This window comes from Heterocephalus glaber, unplaced genomic scaffold, assembly GCF_053883595.1.
Source record: "Heterocephalus glaber isolate CG9 unplaced genomic scaffold, H.glaber_assembly_v1.0 deba00000347, whole genome shotgun sequence".
NCBI lineage: Eukaryota > Metazoa > Chordata > Mammalia > Rodentia > Bathyergidae > Heterocephalus > Heterocephalus glaber.
In genome coordinates, this window is record NW_028258143.1 from 50579693 (window position 1) to 50603529 (window position 23837).

Below are 23837 nucleotides of genomic sequence, written 5' to 3' on the forward strand. Positions count from 1 at the left end.
GGAAGTATGGCCATTTTCACTATATTGGTTCTTCCTATCCCAGAACAAGGGATGTCTCTTATATCCTCTTCTATCTCTTTTTTTTTAGAGTGCTGTACTTCTCAATGTAGAGGTCTTTTGCTTCCTTCATTAGATTGATTCCTAGATATTTCATTTTTGGGAGTGCTATTGTGAAAGGGATTGTTTCCCTAATTTCTCTGTGAGTCTGTTATTTGTGTACAAGAAGGTTATCGATTTTTAAGTGTTTACCTTGTATCCAGCTACTCCAGTGAATCTCACAATTAAGTCTAGAAAACTTTTGGTAGAGTTTTTTTGGGTCTTCTATGTACAGTATCATATCATCAGCAAATAATATCAGTTTAATTTCTTCTCTTCCTATCTTTATTCCTTTTATTTCTTTCTCTTGTCTAATTGCTGTGGCTAATGTTTCCAAAACTATATTGAACAAGAGTGGTGATATTGGACATCCTTGTCTTGTTCCTGATTTTAGCATGAAGGTTTTCAGGTTTTGACCATTTAGTATGATGTTGGCTGTTGGTTTTTCATAGATAGCCTTTTTCAAGTTGAGATAAAGACCATCTATTCCAATTTTCTGCATGGTTTTTATCATGAATGGTTGTTGGATTTTGTCAAATGCCTTTTCTGCATCTATTGAGATAATCATATGGTTTTTGTCCTTGACTGTTAATACAGTGTATTACATTTATTGACTTACATATGTTGAACCATCCTTGCATCCCTAGGATAAATCTGACTTGGTCAGGGTTTATGATCTTCTTGATGACCCTCTGTATTCTGCTTGCCAGTATCTTATTCAGGATTTTTGCATCCATGTTCATTAGAGAGATTGGCCTCTAGTTCTCTTTTTTGTTTGGGTCTTTCCCTGGTTTTGGAATCAAAGTAACACTTGCTTCCAGGAATGAATTTGGAAGTATTGCTTCCCTTTCAATTGCATTGAAAAGTTTAAAGAGTAGTGGAAGTAGTTCTTCTCTAAATGTCTTGTAAAATTCAGCAGTGAAGCCATCAGGCCCTGGGCTTTTCTTTGTTGGTAAATTTTTTATTATGTTTTCAATTTCACTGATTTTAATTGGGGTGTTTAGACTTTTATATCTTCTTCATTAAACTCTGGTAATTCATATGTATTTAAAAACCTGTCCATTTCTTCTGTGCTTTCCATTTTATTAGAGTACAGGTTCTTGAAGTAGGTATTGATGATCCCCTGGATTTCTGCTGGATCTGTTGTGACTTCACCTTTTTCCTTCTTAATTGCATGGTTTTGAGCCTTTTCTTTCCAAAGTTGGCTAAGGGTTTATCAATTTTATTTAATCTTTCAAAAAACAAACTCTTTGATTTGTTGATTTTTTGTATCATTCTCTTAGTCTCCATTGCATTTATTTCTGCTCTGATCTTTATAATTTCCTCCCTTGTAAGAGCTTTGGGTTTGTCTTGCTCTTCTTTTTTTAGGAGGTTAAGATTCAGCATTAGGTTGTTTATTTGAGGTCACTCTGTTTTCCTAGTATGGGCATTCACTGCTATGAATTTCCCTCATAGAACAGCTTTCATTGTGTTTCATAGATTCCTGTCTGTTGTATTGGCATTATCATTTATTTGTAGAAACTGTCTAATTTCTTCTTTAATTTCCTCTGTGACCCATTGGTTGTTCAGGAGAGTGTTTTTCAATTTCCATGTGTTTGTGCAGTTCTTGCGGTTTCTAATGCTATTGATCTCCAGTTTAATTGCACTATGGTCTGATAATATACATGGAATAACTTCAATTACTTTGCATTTACTTAAACATGTTCTATGAGCTAGTATGTGGTCTATTTTGGAGAATGACCCATGTGCAGCTGAAAAGAATGTATATTTTGATTTTGTGGGGTGGAACACTCTGTAGACATCTATTAAATTCATTTGTTCAAAAGCTTGGTTCAGTTCTATTATTTCATTGTTGATTTTTTGTCTAGATGATCTGTCTATTTGTGCCAGTGGGGTATTGAGGTCCCCCACTACAATTACATTAGTGCTTATTTGGTTTTTCATGTCCCCTAATATTTGTATATTGTAATATTAGTATAGTTTGGGGCAATAGTATTTGGTGCATACATATTTATGATTGTCATCTCTTCCTCTTGGATTGTTCCCTTTACAAGCATGTAGTGTCCTTCTTTGTCTCTCTTAATTAGTTTCAGTTTGAAATTTACTTTGTCTGCAAACAAGATAGCTACCCCTGCTTGTTTCTGGGTTCCTGTCACATGGAGAACTGTTTTCCATCCTTTTACTTTCAGTCTATGAGTTTCTTTTTTGAACTAGGTGCGTTTCTTGTATACAGCATATTGTTGGGTTTTTCTTCTTAATCCATCTGCCAGTCTATTTCTTTCGATTGGTGAATTGAGGCCATTAACATTGATGGTTATAACTGATATGTATTGACTTATCATTGCCATGTTATTTTCCTGATGTTGGTTCTTTTTTATTTTCTTCCCTCTACTTTTAATTTCTTGTCTTGGCTGATGAATTTGCTCTGTTGATCCTCATGGAGTTGTGACCTTTGTTATCTTTTTCTAGGATATTGTTTAGAATTGTTTGGAGTGCTGATTTGGTATTCATGAAGTTTCTCAGGTGTTCTTTGTCATGTACTTCTCCATCAATTTTGAAAGATAGTTTTGCAGAATACATTAGTCTAGGTTGGAGGTTGTTTTCTTTTAGGGCTTGAAATACCTCACTCCAGGGTCTTCTGGACTTGAGGGTTTGTGTTGAAAAGTCTGCTGTTTTTCTGATGGGCTTTCCTTTGCCTCTGATTTGTTTCTTTTCTCTGCTTGTAGTATTTTGTTCTTCTGTTGGGTTTCCAGGACCTTGATTATTATGTGTCTAGCTGTAGATTTTTTTTTTGACCATGGCTAGTTGGAGTCCTATATGCCTCACTTATGTGTATGTCAAATTCTTTTGCTCTGTTTGGGAAGTTTTCTGTCATGAATTCTGTAAATATTTGTACTGTCTTTTGTACTTTCTCCTGCTTTCTCATGGACTCCTATCAGTCTTATATTATTCTTTGCATCATCTAGGAGCTATTGGATTGATTTCTCATGGTCCCTTACTATTTTTAAGAGATCTCTCTTTCCTTGGTCACTGACCACCATTCTGTCTTCTATATTTGATATTCTGTCTTCAGATTGGCTTGTTATCTGCTGTGTATGCTTTCAGTAGAGTTTTTAATCTCCTGGATATCTGTTCAAATCTGTTTCATGGATTCCATTTCTTTCCTATGTTGGGCATTCATGGTTTCCATTTCTTTCCTATGTTGGGCATTCATGGTTTCCATCATGGTCCTGAGCTCATCTATTTTTTTATCTGTTTCTGTTCTAGAGTCTAATCATGTCTTTCCTTCTGCTCACCATTTCTGTAGTTATCTGGGAAATTATTTCTGTTTTGAATTTTTCTAGAGCCTCATTCATCCATTTTGTTATTTCCTGTGCTATCAGTTCAGGGTGTCCATGTGGTTGATTATCAGACTTTTCCACTTTGTTTGCCCCAGAATTTGTCTTTAGTGGGGTGGAAGTCTGGGTTTGTGCCTTGCTTAAATGTCTTCTCATTTTTGTTTTTGGTACTGTCCTTGGTTTAATTCCTGAGTTGATACTTCAGTATTGCTTATTGTAGATATCTTTGTTGTTTGTATTTAGAACCATTATGGAATGATTGCTTCTCAGAGGTGTCTTCCAGATATAGCTGGTCTTCAGGTTTTGAGTCTCTAATGACTCTGAGGCTATCTCACTTTCATTATACCAGGAAGGACAACTGATTAGATCAATCACAACACCTTAGCCCAAGTGATACAATCAGCAACACCATAGCATCAAGCACAGCCTAGAAAATGACATTTTGTGGTAGTTATTAATCTATCACCTTTAACTGTATGAATTAAATCAAAATTGAGGACCAGCCCAACATATGTTTATAGTGAATAAACTCTTCAATATAGCAACTTTGCCCTTTGCAATGGGGAGTTAGAAGGAGTTGAGGTGGGAGGAATAAATAGATAGAAGGATAGGGAAATGTCAGCAGTAAGGCCAGAGGACACAGGAAGATCATGCAAACTCTAGGAAACTTTTGAAGACAAGAGGAAAAGAGAATGAAAGAACAAAGATGAGAACAGAACAACCTAACAGCAATAGGGATGCTAGAAACTATTTACTTTCCTTTAAGACTAATGACAACTGAGAGAAAGAAAAAGAGAAGAAAAGAAAAAGAAAAAAGAAATCTGAATTAGGGCCAGAACAGGAACAAAAAGGGAAATGAAGAACTAGAGTGAGAGGATAGAGAGAGAGAAAGAGCGAGAGAGAGAGAGAGAGAAAAGAAAAAATTAAAAAGAGTAAAAAAAGTAAAAAGTAAAAATTAAAAATAAGAGAGAAAAAACTAATTTTGAAAATAACAAATAAAAAATAAAAATGAAGGGCCTCCTTCACAGTATGTCTCTGCTGTCACAATAGACAATGTGGCAGCAGTGTGCAGACCTAAGTCAATGAGTCTCAGCAAGCCAATAGCAGACCCAGGAGATTCAGATAGGTTTCTGGCTGCAAGTCCCAAGTTGAGCTCCCTGACCTCCTGCAGGGTTGAACTCTGCAAGGTTCTATTGCAGGTTCCAGCTGCCTTTCCCCTTAAGATAGTCCAGGTTCCAATGGGAGGTGATGATCCCTCCAACTTACCAAATATGAAGGTCTGGTGTGCCTTTATTGCAGAGATTCTCTTCACTTTTCCAGTGGTCTTCAATTTTCATTAAGGAGCCAGAGAGAGGCCCTCTTTCTGTTGTTCACTTCTCTATCTTCTGGAGCTCAGGACAATGGCCTTTATGAACCCCTGTGCCTCTGTTGTGTGGAACTGGCACAGCCAGGAGGCGGCGGGAGGGCGGGGGAGGACAGAGCCCCGCTCATTGCGGCTGAGGTCCTCACCTTCTGCTCACTGGTCACTCGGAGGTCTCTGTGCATTTCTTATGGAGCCATCATTGTAGAAATATTTATATATGTTTCATTTCTGTACCCATCATTTTAGAAAGCCTCTGCCTGAAGCTTACAAAATATATGCACCGATACCACCATATCTGTCAGTCAATTTGAGCCATTAGCTAAGCAGTAAAGCTACATACACAGCAAGTGCTCAATAAAATGCTTGTTGGCCTGACTGGAGCCGGTGAGTACATAGTCAATGTCAGGTCAAGGGGAATGAAAACTTCAAACTGATCTTCGTGGGGTTATATCCCTTTAAAAATGTCCTGCCTCTCCCCTCTGCCTCCCTCTCTTCTGCTGTCTTTCCTATTCTCCTTCCAACAAATACATACTGAGCACCTACTCTTTTCCTGACATTGTGCTGGAAGCTGGAGAGTAGGCAGGAACCAAGGCACACATTCTAAACCCTCCTGGGGCCCGACTTGAAACATAATTCTGTTCTTACCCCTATTGATTCACCTGTGTACACAGGTCATGCTTTTCAGTCAGTGTCAGGTAGTGGTGCCTCTAACACTAAGGACTGGATTATAGGAAAAGGAGCCGAGGAGGCTCCCAGACAGACGCCAGGATCCAAGGCTCCCACTGGCAAAGAGCACTGCTTCCAAGGGGGACAGGGGACTGATTGGAATGTGGAGTGAGAGGCTCAGAGATGGGGGTGGGGTGGAGGTGGGATATCTTCCTCTGAGGCAGATTCTCAGCCAAAGGTTTGAAGCCAGGAAGGCCTAGGTTCTGCGATGCCAAGTGAGGCCAAGGAAGAATGGAGGGTTCTTAGGGAGAAAAAAGCATTTGTTCTTTGCTGTTCATAACAACACAAGTTTGAGGGCTACCCCAAATCCCTTTCTGTATTTAGAGCCACATACAAAATGAATTTTTCTTATCTAGCAGGAACCCCAAGATTTATATATAAATGTTTATGGCCTAGATATTCTTGTCCATTGTACCATATTCTAACTCCTCTGCGTAACACTCCTTCCTCTATACAAATGCATAACTACTGAGGCTGGGGATTTAGCTCAGTGGTGCCACGTCTGCCTAGCAAGAGCAAGATCCTGAGTTTAATCCCTGGTACAAAAAAAAAAATGTATAACTACTGATGTCTATAAGTGTAGATTATATATTTCTATGTTTATGCATTTATATAGGTATGTATTAAGTATCTACTAGGGAAACATTCATGAGATCAATGTTTAATTTTAAAACAATTCTATAGCTAGACATGGCAGTGTACACTTATTACCCCAGAAGTCTGGGAAGCTGAGCTAAGAGGATCACAAGTTTAAGCTAAGCCTGGACAACTTACTGATCTAGCAAGATCTTGTCTCAGAATAAAAAAAAAAGTTGAAAACAGACTGGGGTGTAGCTCAGTGTAAAGGTGTAAAGTTCAATCCATACTACCCCCCACCAAAAAATTCTGTGAGGTGGACATCATTAACTTCACTTTACCAAGGAAGAAACTGAGGCTAAGCAAGGAGAACTAATTCATATATAAAGTCATAAAACTACTCAGAGGTAGGATTATAGCCCAGATCTAATTTAACAGCTTGTAATTTCTGTATTTCCTCATTTGATTCACAAGTTTATTTCTCTGGCAAAGACTTAGAATATAAATATAGCTTGGATCAATCAGACTAGCAGTGGCTGCTATGATTAACTAGTACATTTCTTTGTGTCTAAGGTAATTAATTTATATAAAGTCATGCATTCTTGTGCCTCAGAAATGCTGTACATATTCATTTTCCTGCATAAAGTCTCTGGTTCCTGGGATGGTTACTTGTGGTCCAATTGTAGTAGAGTCATTTACATCTTAATTTGGCTGTAGAGCATCCCACATCCCACCTGGCACCCAGGCTTTTTTTTCTGTTTGCTTGCCTTTTTAAAAAACGTGTATTGGGTTCCCCCAAGAAATTTCATTTCCTGGCATAGGCTTAAGTTTTATCTGTCTTCCACACACAGTTTTTACATTGTCTCAATCTTGTCTCAGCCATTTTCCTCCTGTCTTGACAGAACTTATATCTCTGCTCTGTGCTGTTTCCTGCCAGGCACCCTGGGAAAATGGCTTTTAAATGGTACTGAAAGGCAAGAGTCCCAGTTCTTTTCTTTATTCATCTCATGAATGAATGGGATTTTTGTGCCAATCCATCTTCCTGTTTCCTGGTTGCTTCACCTGTGAGTCAGAAGCTTGCAGCTGAGATTCCTCAGGGCACCACGCTTCTGCTCACAGGCAGCCTGAGATTCTACCTCAACATGGAAACACACTGAGCCATTAGGAGACCCAAGTTATCAATTTTAACCATGTAAATATTAAAAAATAATGGCTTCAAAACCAAAATGGTTCTCATTATTATAGATCTAATGCAAATACGGATATATCTTCAGAAAAAATGTTCCTTCTCATTTTGAGTAAACTCACGTTTTCCTATTTGCCTACAATATAATTTTGTCTAGGGATTAAAAGTCTGTTTCCTACTCATTTGTCTATATTCATCTGTTCTACTTCTAATATTTCAGGGGCTTCCGCTATATGGCAGGCACTCTACTGGGAAAGCAACAGTGAATAAAACAAGCACTTTCTGCCCTATATTTGCCCCAGCCTGAGAAACATTAGAGCCCCATAGGCAGCAGAATGCCCTACTTCCCTACCCCACCCTGCAGTCAGCAGAAACCACCCACTGAATTCTTGGAAAGGACCCAAACATATAGTCCAAGAACCATTCTAGAAAATCTAATAATAACCAAGCTTTATTCAGCATTTACTACGTGACAAGGGCTGGCCTGAGTACTTTACATCATGAAAATTTTAAAACTATATCCCAAGGGATGTTAAGGATTTCTTAATAAGTGCTCCACCAAAATAGTTTCCATTATCAAATAAATTTAGAAAACCACATATCCTGCTCAATAAGATTCATAATAGTTTTGAATATACAAATGATTTTCTAAAATCTTGTGATTATTCTTTAGTGTTTTTCCTAATTAACTTCATTTAACCTAATATCCCAAAAGCATATTAAGAAAATCATATCCTAAGAAGCTAGTGAGAGAAATTCTTCTCTAGAGGCTTAGCCTCAGAGAAAGGTTTATACTAAGGATAAGCATATTTTAGTTCATTAAAATGTATGAAAAGGTACTTTTATTAGAAAATTTATATTATGTGTAATGATGTATAAAATACCTAGGAGCCTTAAAAGCTACTTTTGAGCAGGCACACAGTCACATTAACCCAGGTTGATAATAAGTTATTGGTTATTTTAGTGGATTAGAAAATAAAGTCACTGGTTTGTTGTGCCAGGATGAAAGCCATGGGTAGAGTCCTCCTGTCAATGGAGCCTTGAACCATCCACAATTCTCTTACTTTCAGCAAGATGAATAGCACACTTGATGTTTCAGTGCCCCCTGGGGGCCACCATGATATTGTGCAGGAGTCAAATTAAATGGATCCAGAAAGAATGACAAATACACCTCAAGACAGGAAGAAGGTACAGAGCAAACTGTGGAGATAAATCTGAAAAACTAAAATTGGTCTAGAAAACTCTGAAATCAAACTGAAACTCTGGCCTCTGGAACATTGATAACATACCAACAAGCCTAAAAAATTCTACTAGTGTGATCCAAAGAGAAGATGACACAGTCACATAAAGGATCCACAAAAAGGAACAAATAGTGCTAAAACTGTTGGTACAGTGAACACTGTTAAGCAGGCAATGACTGGGTATAGACCAGGGTAAAAGTTGTCAGGATGAAGAGAAAGAAAGGGCATCAGTTTTCCCTAACTCTGGTCCTTTGAGGTAGATGACACCTAGAGTGAAGATATCAGGTAGAGATTGGGTGCAGGAGATGAGCAATTAAAAGACACATTAGAAGGAACATTAGTAGAGATGTGCTTAGAAGACCTCTAGGCACCCAGTCTCATTACCAAAGTACATTCGCAGGATCTCTCCCTCTTTATATTCGTGAATCACTGTGGTTACTGGCCTGTACAGGGCTCCATATCTAGGTGATGGAGATAACAGTCTTTAGATGGGAGGCAGAAAATATAATGAAGATCATTTCTCTTACAAAGCACCAAATATAATGAGCATTTTCTGTTTGTGGTATCATTATTGGTGTTTATTTGTGCATTTTCACCTGCTTTGATTGACAGCTTCGATCTCACTCTAAGGAACCTGTTTGCTGAAACACTTTGGGCATTAATAACACATTCTTTTGTCCATTTTCAGTCCTCATCTATGAACCAGAAAATCCTGAGGCCAAGGAGTTTTCCTTACTTATTGAAGAAATGTTGCTGAAGGGTAATTTTAAAAATTGAAATTCCTTTCTTCTCATGGAACTATGAGCAGTCAGTCTTTAAAAGCCTATTATCCTGGGAAATTGTCAAAATGTGTCTTCAGGAAGTGGTTAAGAAGGAGCTAAATGGCTGTCTTAATGGTTTAGTGAGACCAGCTTGTCCTTGTGCATGACGAAGATGACCGTCTCGCACTATGGAGTGCAATTGCCTGGCAAAGCAGATTCCCTGGGTACCACACATCAGGTACCAAAAAGCAGAACATGCTAATCACCCCCATAGGTTAAAGGTGTTATCCCTTAATTTCAAGGAAAGCCAATACCCTCTAAGTTACCCTAAGTCTCTGTTTCTCTTATTCCATTTCAGAATTTCATTAACAATAGTAAAAATGATTTTCATAGGTCTATGTTTTAAACTGTTTCAATCCACAAATATCATCAGGCCTGTAAGAATGTATTTCTTAAAAAAAAAAAGAATGTATTTCTTCCTTATCCTACCACTTTGACCCTCATAAGTTAGCAAAGTTGAGCTCAATTCTTTTGTTTCCAAAATATATATTTCTTGGTAGAGGGATAGACAGGAGAATTATGATATTTTTGAAGAGTGGAAATATTAAGAGACATTTTAAGTATTTATCTTTCTTTCTGTGGCAGAGGAAGCTCAGAATCTTGAGGAAGACGAGGAAGAAAGTGAAGAGGACAGCAGCACTGAGAGTGAAGAAGAAACCAGTGAGAACGTGAGCAACGAGAGCACTGACGAATGCGAAGATGGATCATGACAGTCGCTGCAGTTTAAACATCATGTATTTTCATTAATGTATACCACAGAAATATAAAGAAGACTGCCATATCTCACTCTAGTTGTTCTTTCTTTGGTACAGTTCTTTTAAGTTTTCCATATTCTTTGTTTGAGCTCCTTCCTAATATTTAGATTTAGCTCAATGTGAATTATTTGGAGGAAAATAAAGAAAAAATAGTGTGCGCCAAGTGTTGGTCAAACTGCTCTACACACATTAACTTATTTCATCCAACAGCCACATGAAGAAAGTACCACTATGAACCTTGTTCCACAGAACACTGAGGCACAGAGAGGGTAATAGTTTGCCCAGCCTCATATACCTATTAACTTGTACATCCTGGATTTGTACATGGACATTTGGGCTCTGGAACCCATACTTACAGTCCAACATAAGTGATCACCATATTAGACACTTTTATATCATTTGTACTATATTCTTCATAGCATGCATCCATGTCTGGAATGCTGCTTTAATTACTTGTTCTTTTCCACCTCTGCTATCAGCAGAGAATATCACCTCCTTGAGGCAGAATTTATCTTTTTCACTATTGTATCCCTCCCAATGGGAGGATATATTTTATATCCCAAATGAATAAATGGAGTGAAAGGTAAATAAAATGTTTATATCTTTTCATGCAACTTTTACAAGGCATTTACATTTCTTATTATCAATCTACATTATCTTGCTGAGTCTCTATTCCTTAATGAACTTCTGCCACTTCCAAATTAGTTTGTAAGGTAACCAAGGTAAGCATGAAAACAATCTGTTTATGAATGTGCCAATCTAAGTTGAGAGTAATCATCTTTTTATTTCTATGTTAGCATGATGTCATGACATACCCAAAATGCTCAGTGTGGTTTATTCTTTAGGCATTTTCTGGCCTCTTCACGTTCAGAGGAAGAAATTTTGCTGCACCAATTGATAGGCATAACTGAAAGAAATGAAGATAGGAATTTATGATTCTCTAGGTATCCTTTAATTTGCAGTAAATTCCCAGAGCTCTGTGTATAAACAAATAGTGTCAGACATCTAGCAGACACACATCTCAGGAATGACCTGTTTTAACCTTAATTTGGGCTGAATATTCTTCCTTACCATAGGAAACCCACCAGATGCCAATCTGATAATGCTAACACAATTATGAAGCTACCTCTGCCCCATAAGAAGTTCATAAAAATCCTCTAAAACTGATACTGTAGATTAAGTTACAGTAAGATTTTAGTTTTAAAGGAACAGGGTAGTTCTAAGGAAACTGGATAAAAGGCCACGATATCACAGGCCATGTTACGGATCTAAATTCTAAGAATTTATAATTTGTTCCTCCAGGATCACCAGTCCCTCCCCATGTTCTCCACCCTACCTACCTCCTTAACCAATAGAACTTGGGGTGTTGGCATAGCCTGATCCTAGGCATGTGTGTGTATGTAATAAGTGTTAAAAAATAATCTGTTTGGCATTTGAAAATTTCTTAGCTTCTCATGAGAGTCCTAAAAGCATGCTATTATTCTCATTAATTATAGAAATTGAATTTGGAAAGATTGAAGGCATGCAAGGTTAAATGATAGCTTGAGTGTTGAGAGTCAGATGAAGAAATAGATAGCTGGAGATGCTGGTTATGTCCTAGTTTGAGAGATCTAGTGAATCTGGAACCCACTGTTGGAACTGCCTTATACATAGCTAATCTCCAGAAACTGAGTCAGCCAACATGTTCTATCTTTATAGACAGTTCATCCAAATCTGTCCTTTAATAATATTGTAACATGTTGCAATGATGTTAACTCAAATATCTGAAAGTAGTATGGTGGCATACATGAGTAATAATCCTAGCACTCTAGCAGGCTGAGGCAGGAGAATTGCAAAGTCCAGCCCAGCCTGGGCAATTTAGCAATTTAGTGAGACCTGTCTCAAAAAATAATGAAACGACTTGGGAGGTAGCTCAATGCAAAAGCCTTAGTTTCAATCCTAGTACAAAAAAAAAAGAAAAAGGAAAGAAAGAAAAGGAGGGAAGGAAGGAAGAAAAAGAAAGAAAGAAAGACCGAAATATCCAGCAGTTTGAGAATATGTAAGTATACCCACTCAGTAGACTTGAGATGGGAACCCAATGGAAAGGTTTAATTTATTCAACAAATATTTACTGAAAGCCTACTATGTATATCATTAGGAACAAAATCTGCTCTTAGTGCTGTTGTTGCAATACAGGATGACAAACTCTGCCAGTGTGGAAGTCCAGGGATTTAAGGAGGTATTTAGAGGGCTACTGAGCACAGTCTAAGCACTGGGGAAAGCCCTCAGGAGACAAGAGAAAGTCTAAAATGAGATGGTAGAATAAGTGGGAACAAACTATGAAAAGTGAGTGTATGGAAGACAAGCTGAACAGGGTAACACAACTTGCAAAGGCTCAGGAACACATTCTGAGTCCAGAAAATAAAGACGGATTATAAAATGAAAATGAACCAGTGAGAGTAGAGAAAAAATGAAGCTACAGTAATCAAAGGACCAGGTATTGGTGGGTCTTAGAAGTCAGGACAGAGTTTGAACTTTATCCTCAGCGTTTTAAAGCAAATAATTGTATTTTAGAAAGCTCATCCTAGAAGCCAGGTAGAAAAATGTTTTCTCAAATTATAGCTCATGATGCATTGGTTGGTTATGACATCACTATGGCAAATCACAAATATCTGAGCTTTTAAAAAATTAAATACAAGAAATAGAAAATACCAGCATATGCTACAGTGGAGCATAGAAAGTATTGTTTTGCAAAACTTTTGTGTTTCTAGCTGAGTGTGAGTGAGGAATGAGTTTGTATGCACTGGAGGTGGGGAAAAGGAAAGGAGGGAGTTTGATTATTAAGAAAAGACACAGTGTCACTGGAAGATATAAGGTAAAAGTACAGGTACACATCACTTCGGCACAGGGCACACCGAGAAATGTGTCTAGGCAATTTTGTCGTCGAGTGAACATCATAATCTACACTTAACACAAACAAAGACAGCAATGTCACTAGGCAATATAATCTTGTAGCCCACTGTGAACTGAAGTGATGTTAGGCAATATGTGACTAATTTTTAAAATGCTTGCTCTGAGCCTGTTTAGTAGGAAAGATGGTAACATATACTGAGAGTCTGTTATGTGTTAGGCACTGGATGAAGCTTCTTCATGTTTGCATTTTTACTACAACACCTGAATGGAGTAGATATTAATCTCCCCAATACACATATGAAGAAACTGAGGTCTAGAGAAGTTGAAAGTGACTTTCTACAGATCACTTACCTGGGAATTGATAGATGGATTCAAATTCAGGTCATTTACTCTAATGCCCTTCACACTGCGCTTTTCCTCCCTCAAAGGCCAGTAAAGAGGAACTGAGTGAAAAAGGGAGATAATTTACAAGACCTTTACCTACCACCATAGAAAACGCAGAGAGTATGACCCCAACATTCTGCCATGAGCTACAGTGGGCTGCAGCCCCAGCAGTCCCAGTATGGAATCAGAGAAGCCCCTCTTTCTTCCCCAGCCTTGGTCCTGTCATGGCTTCAATTGCCCTGCATTTCCTTACATAGTGAACAAGGTGAGAAGCTGCATCTACTTTCATTACAATGTGGAGATTGTTCCTTTACCCTGATGATAAGTAAGATATATATAATGTTAGAATTTGCTGAGATAGTGATGTTGGTCAAGAGGGAGCAATTGAATGGATCTCATGGCACCGGGTAGACAGTAAAACCTAGATCCAATGGTACCATTACACGCACATGTCCACGTCACAAGGGGGCTGGAGCTCACAGGGGCAGGTGAGATGCAGCCTCCAGGGACACACTAAGGAGGAGAAAGTCCTCTCTGATTAGCTCACCAGGGGAGTGAGCAGAACTTGGACAGTCTTGGCAAGTGAAGTGCTGGGAGATGAGATAGTGTAGCCCTGTTCAAAGTGTGCCCTTGTGAACCAGGAGACAGCCTCAGATGTACATTGTGGCTCACTCCCATTCATCTACTCCACTGTACATTATAAACCTAAACTAATCATGGCAGCCTCACCCCCTTTACTAGGCACAGGCTTAGATCTAAGCCCATTTTAGCCGACAGAACACGAGCAACAATTGGATGTGAACAACAACAAATTCAGCGCTCGTGGCTACTGGCAGCCATCTGAGAATTGGAGGTGAACTTATGTTGAAGCAATGCCAAGGACAGCAGAGCAGAGGGGGAAAAAAATTGATCCTTGACAACACTTTCAGGGCTCAGTCAACCAATAAATAAATTGTCAAAAGACCATAGATTTTCTTACCATTTGAACCATTTTGCTTTGGGTTTTCTATGACTTGCTGTTGAGAGTATGTCTGATATATCTGCCAGGACACAGTAAGCATAATACTATCAGTAAAATCCCCCGGGTCTGTGTGAGCCAAACTGGACTCTCAGCTGCCCAAGGGTCCATGGCTATCAAAAGTTAAAGAAGGGAAATTGCTGGGTCCTGCTGTCAGGTACAGTGTAAGCAGAAATATGAAGCTGGTCGAAATGGCTAATCTCTGGGTTGCTCAACTCAGAAAGGGAGGTAGATAAGAAGACTTCTACTTTCCATTCGAAACCCTTTATTCTCAGGGTTTTTTGTCATAGACGGATATATAGCTTTCATAACTAAAAGTTTGTTTTGTTTCGTTTTTGTCTTTGTCTCTGTTGCCCAGCTGTTTCTAACTCTTGAGTTCAAGCAGTCTTCCCACCTCAGCCTCCTGGGTAGCTAGGACCCTAACTGCAAGCCATCACACCCAGTCTTAACTCTAAGATTTTTGTTGTTGTTGTAAAGTGTACATAACGAACATGCCACCTACTCCTTTGGCCACCTTAGGCATCCACTTCAGGGACGCTGAGTACTTTCACAATGTTGTGCAACCCCCATCCTAAGCACTTTCTAACCTTCCCAGCTGGAACTCTGTACCCATTAAACAGCTACTCCTTATTCCTCCTTCTCCCCACCCACCATTCTACTTAGTCTCTATTAATTTGACCACTCTGGGTACTGTATATAAGAAGACCTATTCAATAGACTCCTTTTGTGACTGGCTAGTTTCACTTAGCATAATGTCTTCAAGTTTCATCCACATTGTAGCACATACCACCGTGTCATTCCTTTTTATTGCTAAATAATATTCCACTCTATATATACACCAGATTTTGTTTCACCCATTCATCCACTGAGGGACACTTGGACTGTTTCCACCTCTCAGCTGTTATAACAGTGTTATGAACATGGGTGTATAAATATCTGCTCCAGGCCCAAAGTTTTCAAATTAAGCAATGGATAGGATAGGGAGAAACCCTGGGGGATAAATGAAAATGTTGATCGTGATTGTGTTTGGGTGATAAGTTCTCATTTTTCATCATTTTAAATCTAAACTTTCTTTAATAATTCACATTACTTTAGGAAGAAAACACACGCTTTTTAATTTTTTTTTGGTACTGAGGATCGAACTCAGGACCTTGCACTTTTGAGGCAGCCAGTGGAACCACTAAATCCCCAGCAACACATGCATTTTTGAAAGAAACTTAAAATGAGAACAAGGAAGGAAGAAAGCACAGAAAACTATTTATGGAGGGCCTATTACACACAAAGCATTTTAGAAGACCTTAGTACTCTTTATGGTGGCTAGAAGCTGCTAATGAGGAAAAATAATGATTAATAAACAAACAGGTCATTAAGTTCAGGAAAGAAATTCTATTTAAGACAAATTTGCTTATCTTTGTAGACTATTAACTACTCAGTACATTCAAAATTCGCTCCCTTGTGACCACTGATAATTTAAAAATTACAGTAATTATAATTCATTACAAATGTCACACCTCCCTCTAAAAAATGTCCCTACTTTCTTAGGATTTATTTATGTAGTTTCTCTTGTTGGATAACTGTACAAATACATTTTTTTTTTGAGACAGGGTCTCACTATGTAGTTCAGGCTAGCCTGGAACTCACTGTGTAACCCAGGCTGGCCTCAAACTCGTGTAAATCCTCCTGCTTCAGCCTTCCAAGTGCTAGAATTACAAGTATGCAACACCATCCCCAGTAAATACATATTTTAATAATTAACTTTCATGAGTTTCCCTTTAAAAAAAAATTACTCTGTAACAAGCTTTTTGTTTTTCATACCTTCGGGTTCCTGAATATACCTTTATTTCTAATAAAAATTTTTCTAAATGTCTTTTCACAAAATGGATTACTTGGACAGGACCATCCTGTAAGAATGATACATTTCACATTTCCTTGTCTACTGTTAAACAGTATGTTAGGAGGAAACTCTCTTCCATCATGACACACACCAAATCCAATTTCTTATTGTCATCAGACCTCAACCAAAGGTGGGGGCCAGGTATTTCAATCAACATTGAAACACTGCCATCCTAAAGCCACCTTCTCCTAGCTCACAACCCACCAATGAAAGAAAAGAGGACAATTATTAAAAATCATATGTCACTAAATGAAATTAAGACAATACTTTGAGCAGGGATGATGGCACATGCCTGTAATCCCAGCTACTTTGGAGGCTAGAGCAGGAGGATTGCAAGTTCCAGGCCAGCCTGGGAAATTTAGCAAGACCTTGTCTCAAAATAAAATTTTAAAAGGGCTGAGGAGGGCTGGGGATTTAGCTCAGTGGTTCCACTGCCTGCCTCAAATTTGTTACCAAGTTCAACTCCCGGTAACAAAAAGGTGTGTGTGGCAGGGGGGCTGAGGATGTAGCTCAGTGGTACAGTGCTTGTCTCGTATGTATGAGGCCCTGGGTTCAATCCCTAGCACATTAGGAAACAAAACAAACAAATGAAAAACCAGAAACAAACCTTTGAGAAACTTGTCTCAAACTAAAATCTGCTAAGCCCAGTACTCAAAACACCTGTTAAAACAATGGTTTAAATACCAGTGTAGCTGGCTTCTCTTGTGTGGGCCAGTTGAGGTCTCTGACTTGGAACTTATATCTCTGTGCCTCTCATCTGAATCCAAGCTTAGGAAATAAACAAACTGACACAAAAAGCCTGGCCACATTCATTCTTCAGTTGCCAGGTGCCTCCAGCTCTGCCCAGGGACCTAGATGCCCACTAGAAGGTTTTAGGACTATATCGTCTATTCAGGTGCTCAAAATATGTATCATGTGGTTACAATGTTCAGGAAGCATTCTGTGCTGGGACTGCAATAGTAAATAAAACGAAAAGACAAAAACCCCACTCTGTCCTCGTACATCTTATAGTTTAGTGGGAAGAAAGAAGCAATAAATAAGTAAAAACACATGTGAAGTGGTTAGAAAAAGAAGCCTTACAGGGAAAAACAGGAGAAAATGAAAGGGAACACCAAGTAGAGGAATCCAATTTTATACAGAAGGGTAAAGGAAGGCCTCGCTGAGAAAAGAGAATTTGAACATTTGAGAGAAGACCAGAATGAGAAGGAACAAACCCTGTGCATACCTGGGGAGAATTTTTTAAGCTGATCAGTAATTGCAAGATCCCCAAGGTGGGAGCAGGCCTAGAATGTTCAAGACAGCAGTGTGGTTGAGGCAGAGCAAAAGGAAAGGGGAGCAGATCCCCGAGAGCCATGTGGGCACTGTCAAGACTTCAGCTTTGACTCTTAGACAAGGAATCACTAGAGGGCTTGGAGGGGAAGAAAACCACGACGTAACTATGACCTATGAACTAGACTCTGTGAATATGGGGGGAGAATGGGGGGTACTGTAGTAAGAGTAGAAACAGAGACGTTTGTAAAGTTTGAAAGTAGACCCAACAGAATCTACCAACAGACTGAAAGGGAGGAATAAGAACAACTGAAAGGTTGGAGTTGCCTCTAGCTGTTATTTACTCCGATGGAGAAGTATGTAATAGGAGTAAATTTGGGGAAAGGAGTAAATTTGGGACACTTTAAATTTAAGGTGCCTATTAGAAATAATGGAGAATTCAGCTGGATATATGAACCTGGGATGTTGGGTAAGAATGTAAGTATTTGAGAGTCAACAATATACAAATGATATTTAAAGGAGTGAGACTGGGTAAGATCGCAGAGGGAAATAGGAAAATAGGAAATACCCAAACAATGGATCCTGTAGAAACCTACAACTATAAGCAAATGTCAACTCATCATAAGGCTGGCTCCCTTTCACTCCTTAGGTCAATCTGAATATTTCATCAGGAAGTTTTCTCCTTTGTGAATCAAAACTTCTCTGTGGGTCAAACAACCTCTGCCAGAGAAGAGGAAGATGACAAGTCTCATCCAGGGGATGATCAGCACCTCTGCTGAAACAAGTGGGCTACAAAATAGATGCTACACTTAGCCTGGGCATTTAAGGGCAAAAAATTAAAATGACACAAAATCACTGTTGATCTGGGTGGGGAGCAGGAACAGTAACTAACATTTATGGAACACCATCAACCAGGCTTTATGGACACCAAAATAAGATGGTCCACGGAGCTCAAATCAGTTCCCGTTTTGCTGATGAAAAGATTTGCAACAATTAAATAACAGCTGATAAATAGAATCAAGAAGTAACCTCAAGTCTTACTGACTTCAATGTTCTTTTCCTCCAGTCAAAGCTGCCTTGAAATCTCAAGCAGTCTTTATCTTCTGCATAGCAAAATAAATAAATAAATAAATAAATAAATAAATAGAGTGAAAAGAAAACCTACAAAATAGGAAAGAATTTATCCCAGCTATTCCTCAGAAGAGGACTAATATCTAAAATATGTAAAGGATTCAACAAAATTAGACCCTCCCAAAATAAAAGATCCAATCAAAAAATGGTCAATTCAAATGCAGAGACATTTTACAGAAGCAGCACAAATGGCAAATAAATACATGAAGAAATGCTCATCATCGCTGGCCATTGGACAAATGCAAATTAAAACCACACTGGGATTATTCTAGAAAGAATGGCCATCCTGTAGAAATCAAATAATAACAAATGCTGGAGGGCCGGGAATTTAGCTCAGTGGTTCTGCTACCTGCCTTGCAAGTACAAGATCTCGAGTTCAATCCCCGGTACCAAAAAAAAAAAAAAAAAAAAAATGCTGATAAGGCTGTGGAGGTTGAGTGGTGGGAATATAAACTAGTACAACCACTACAAAATCAGTATAGAGATTCCTCAAAAATCTAAAAGTAGAAATTCCATTTGACCCAGGTATTCCCCTTCTAGGTGTCTTCCTGAAAGAGATAAAGATATGTTACTGTGATATGTGCATACACAGCAGCATAATTCATAATAGCTAAATATTGGAAGTGGTCTAAATGTCCAACAGATGAATGGATAAAGAAACTGTGGCATATATACATAATGGATTTCTACTCAGCCATAAAGAAGGATGCATTTGAATCATTTGTAGGAAAATGGATGCACTTTGAGACTATATGGTGAAGTAAAATAAATCCGATACACAAGCCTAAATATTACATGGTTTCTCTTCTATGATAAACTCAAATTATAAATAAAGAGCAAATTAAAAGATAATAGGAAGGGCTGGGGATTTACCTCAGTGGTTCCGCTGCCTGACTTGCAAGTGCAAGGACCCGAGTTCGATCCCCAGTACCAAAAAAAAAAAAAGATAATAGGAAGTAGGGGATAGACCTTCCTCAATGGGAAGGGGATTGAGAGATGGAGAGAGGGCACGGAGAGGAGGGAAAGAGGATGCAAAAAGGAATTAAGATGTGTTTCATACATGGACCAACTCCACACAAAGAATGTAAACATTATGGACTGCAAACATACAAATAAAAAATTTTTAATAAACCATGAGATAACTCTCCAGTGGGAAGAGCCCCAGAATCTTAATAAGTTGTTTCAGATAAATGAAGTCTTGTCTGGTTTCCTCTGGTATCTTAACCCTCTCATTACAGAAGTCCTGGGAGATTAAATGATTTTTGCAAGGTCAAATTGTTATTATGTGACAGAACTAGAAGGCCTCACCAGCAGGGCACAGGGCACTGGGGCTAATGGAAGAAGAATTTCCTATCTACTTTTCACCCAATGTATAGTCCCAGAAGCCCTGCAACCTCTCTGGACATAAATTTCCTCACCTATAAAAGAGAGTAGTTCAAGTGATAATGAAAATCCATCCAATAAACACATGACACAATGTCCATGAGATTAATTTCTTACCTCTATAAGGATAACTATTTTTGTTAGTCATGTTGCTAAAGAAAAAAGATTGAAACAGATACAGAGACAGAAAGGTCTCTAAGGGTCCCTACCCTATCTCCCATCACTACCACCATTAGGCCAGACTAGAACCACAGTAAGCAATTCTGGGCAGCCCAATTCCCACTTTGGTTCTCCTTGCTTGACCTTCTTGGAATGAGAGAATGTATTCATCAGAGATTGCCATAATAATGCATAACACATCACCCCCAAAACTCATGGGTTTGCAGGGCAGCTCCATTCCAATGGTCAAGAAAATCACAAGGCCAAACCCAACATCAACAAGGGGGCTGGAGAGGTGAGAATATTGCCCTGGTTTAGGGAGAGGAACTTTCCAGTCTCCCATGCTATGATGTTTGTCTGTGGCTATGAAGTTGAGACAGCATGGCCATAACCCCAGTGAGAAAATGACTCTCATTTAATCCTCATATTTAGGGGCTGTGACTTCAGGTTATATAGATCTAAAAGATCTTCAGCTCACTCATGGTTGAAGAGAACAGGACTCAGTGTATCAACTGAGAGTAGAAAGAATGAGGTTCTGACAATGTTGGGAAAGCCCATGGTAATGATTCACATACATTCCAGCGGGCTTTTTCATACAAGCCCTTCGCATATAAGGGGTTATGCTGGTGCCTCTGTGAAGAATCCCTCCTGGGAAGGTTCCAGTTGTCTCCCCTGAGTTACTGGCCACGTTTAGGAGAGAAACCTAATCTGAACTAGAAGTTTAAATTATAGATTCTCCAATCAAATCAGAACCTTCCAGAACCATCTCACAAACAGTTCCAGATACCCAAGCCTGAAAATGGGGACTGAATGCCTGTTGTCTTAAAGAGTTCAAGAGCTTTTACGCTAAAAGAAATGGAGAAAATATTACTATACCTAGTCTCCCATTCAATACTCTATTTTGATTAAGGAATCTTGTGTGAGAAATCATCTTTCTTGCATCCCATTCACTTTTGGGAAAAGACTGATTTTTGCCTTAGTTTTTGTTGAGAAGAGAACAGAAAATACAGATACATCTTTAATGCTCCCTGCCAAAATTGCAGTCCGAATCTGTTATTTCCTTGGCTTCTGTTTTTGCAGTGAAACAGTTTCTTGCTAAATACCAAAGGGTTCACACCTTAAGTCTACCTTGGGATGCAGCTATGTGGGGGAAGAAATAGATACCATGCATCAGCCTTTTCTGTTTCTCCAAAGGAAAGGACAACCCTAGGTGTTTTAGGTCACGTCTGGAGCATTTTACAACATTTAAAAAGACCCTGCTTTGTGAAACCCGGTAGGGATGAGTGTAAACAGTGCACGTTTCCTTGAAGAATGGCTTCCTTGCGCAGCCCGTTCGTTGTTTCTTCTCAGAAACTGTAATCTATCGCCACCTGGTGGTCACTCTGTGTCCGTGTTTGGAACAGCCCGAACTGGGCGTTTTAAAATTTGTACAAGGCGATTTACCCGAACATAAATCATCCAGTCCCCCTTGATTTATGTCATTATGTTAGAATATTTGCATTTTCTGAAATATCAAAGAAGGGCCATGGGGAAATTATCTGAAGAATTCAGCCGTCCTCTTTAGGAGATTGTACGATTGTGATTTCCAGTGCTCTCAGGCGTTCTGGCTAGGAGTCGGCGTCCCTTCCCCGCCCCCACCACTCTTTTAACCCAGTCCCACTCCCGCCTCTGGGGGAAGGGTCCTGTAGTCTGCTGGGAGGCGGGTGTGGACTTAGCTGCAGTCCTCCAGTGAAAGCCCAGCACGACTTGGAAACTGTCTCTCAAGTTTCCAAATGGATCTTAACTCCTACTTAAGAAAAGCCGAATATAAGGTTAAGCAACGCTTCCCTCAGCCTTCTTCTCGGGAAACAGACATTTAAACGGTGAGCATTGCCTTTTTGCTGTCATCAATTAGATACTTAAAATAGACCTTAAAGAGCAGCTAAAATGAACCAATACTGTGGCTCCAAAATTAGCCTTCCTGGTGACTAAAACGGTTAAGTGCATCGAAATAGAAAGACTGACGTTTCTCAACTACTCACCCTGACAGAGATATTTTAAGTGGGGGACCCCTGCGGAAGCCCACTAAGGGCCAGCCTCCATGCCTCAAGTTCCTCCCCCCCACCACCACTCCTTTGGAGGGAAAGCAGTGGCCCCAAAGAAGTCTGCAGCATCTTTAAACATCCAAAGAAAGGGCATTGTGGCCACTGTGGACAGGGGGTCTTGTTCTCAAGTGCCAGCCCCGGTTATCCTAAGGGAATATTGTTCTTGGCAGACAGGATGGCGGTGGCGGAAAGAGGTCACGCAAACCCCCGCGCCAGGACACAGGGACCGGAGGGAAAACATAACCCCTTCCTGTTCTGTTTCTTCAAAGCGCTAAACTTTAGATCAAACGCAAACGAAACAGCTGGGCAGGCACCCCTCGCTTCCAGGCCCACCTGCACCACCGGTTCCAGTCCCCGGAGAGGATATCTTTGCTCCACCCCCATCATCCTGAGCATCTCCCTGCCCCGGGAGAATTCAGATGAAAAGAAAAGTGACAGACACAGATAAAAATATAAGTTCTAAATGTTCTGAAGAGTCAAATAACAACCACAGCCACCCCCAGTACAAATTCTTACCATGGGAGGAGAGGAGTGGGCGAAATACTCCACCTCCCCTCAACCAGGCAAAATAAATACAGCATTTACTGCCAAGAGGGAGGAAGGCGGGGGCGAGCCCACGGGAGGCCAGGCACTGCCAGGACGGGAGCCGGGAAAGGCCGGCAAGAGGGTCTGCGCTGGTGGTGCTGTCCTTGGTGCTGAAGGAGCAAGGCTCTGCCTCTAACTCCATACATTGGAACTGAGTGAATTTCCAGGCCCTCGACTCTTTATTTCTCCTTTCTGAGCCCAAGAGTCTGAGTGGGAGTGGGAGACAATTGGAAATTAAAGTCCTGAAACCCTTAATCTGCCAGTCGCCCTGGCTTACTGGAAAGTCACTAGCTCCACAAGTACAAGGATGACATAAATTGAAGGAACAATGTAAGCTCCAGCAGAGCAATGTGTGGCACACAGTGGGTCATTAATAAGTATCCGTTTGATTAATTAGCTACTAATATTTAATTAAACATTTTAAAATTGAGGATGAGAAAGAGACTTCACTCCTTCCCTCCCCAACACAAAGGAGAAAGAAATGTCCTCGAAGCTGGATGGAGCTAGCTTTAATTTGTGATAGCTAATCTTGCAGGCAAGTATTTTTCCGACGTGATTATAATCTTGGCTAAAACGTTAAGGTTGAGCAAGGAGGAAGTGCTTGGAAATTTCTGAATCTACTGCCATAGGTGAAGTAAACCCACCTTCCTTTACAGGAAATCTCGGGTTTTGGAAGAAGGTCGAGGGAACAAAGAGCAAGCCAGCATCCAAGTGGGACATCTGGGGACACCAAGGTCTGTTTCCTCCTCCCTCGCAGGTCTCCTTGCCCGTGGATTCGAATGACTTAGCTCTGACACCCAGCTCCCTGATTGGTTCGAGCACCTCTTTATGGAAAGCTGGAGGAGGGCGCGTGGATGAAATTCCGAATTCACGTCACTGTAAATTGCTCGTTTCAAGGGAGTGAGAGGCTTGGGAGGACGTTTCCTACACAGCCGT

General features: G+C 39.7%; 1 protein-coding gene and 1 long non-coding RNA gene across 8 annotated transcripts in view; one reads left to right on the top strand and one right to left on the bottom strand.

Moving 5' to 3' along the window:
* The window catches only part of Erich2 (glutamate rich 2), a 47617-nt gene extending 37489 nt beyond the window's left edge, over positions 1–10128 (top strand). For all 7 annotated transcript variants that reach the window (XM_021238601.2, XM_021238603.2, XM_021238606.2 and 4 more), the window contains 2 exons: positions 9215–9286; positions 9933–10128. In XM_021238601.2, coding sequence (XP_021094260.1) covers positions 9215–9286; positions 9933–10057 — 197 coding nt within the window. In that variant the 3' untranslated portion in view covers positions 10058–10128. The remainder of the gene's footprint in view (positions 1–9214; positions 9287–9932) is intronic.
* A 738-nt stretch (positions 10129–10866) lies between these two features.
* LOC110344453 (uncharacterized) lies at positions 10867–23671 on the bottom strand. Its single transcript, XR_002387044.2, has 3 exons — positions 23546–23671; positions 13346–13437; positions 10867–11009 (listed from the first exon to the last, which is right to left on the bottom strand). It is a non-coding gene; the product is annotated as an uncharacterized LOC110344453 (long non-coding RNA).
* Positions 23672–23837: the final 166 nt, after the last annotated feature.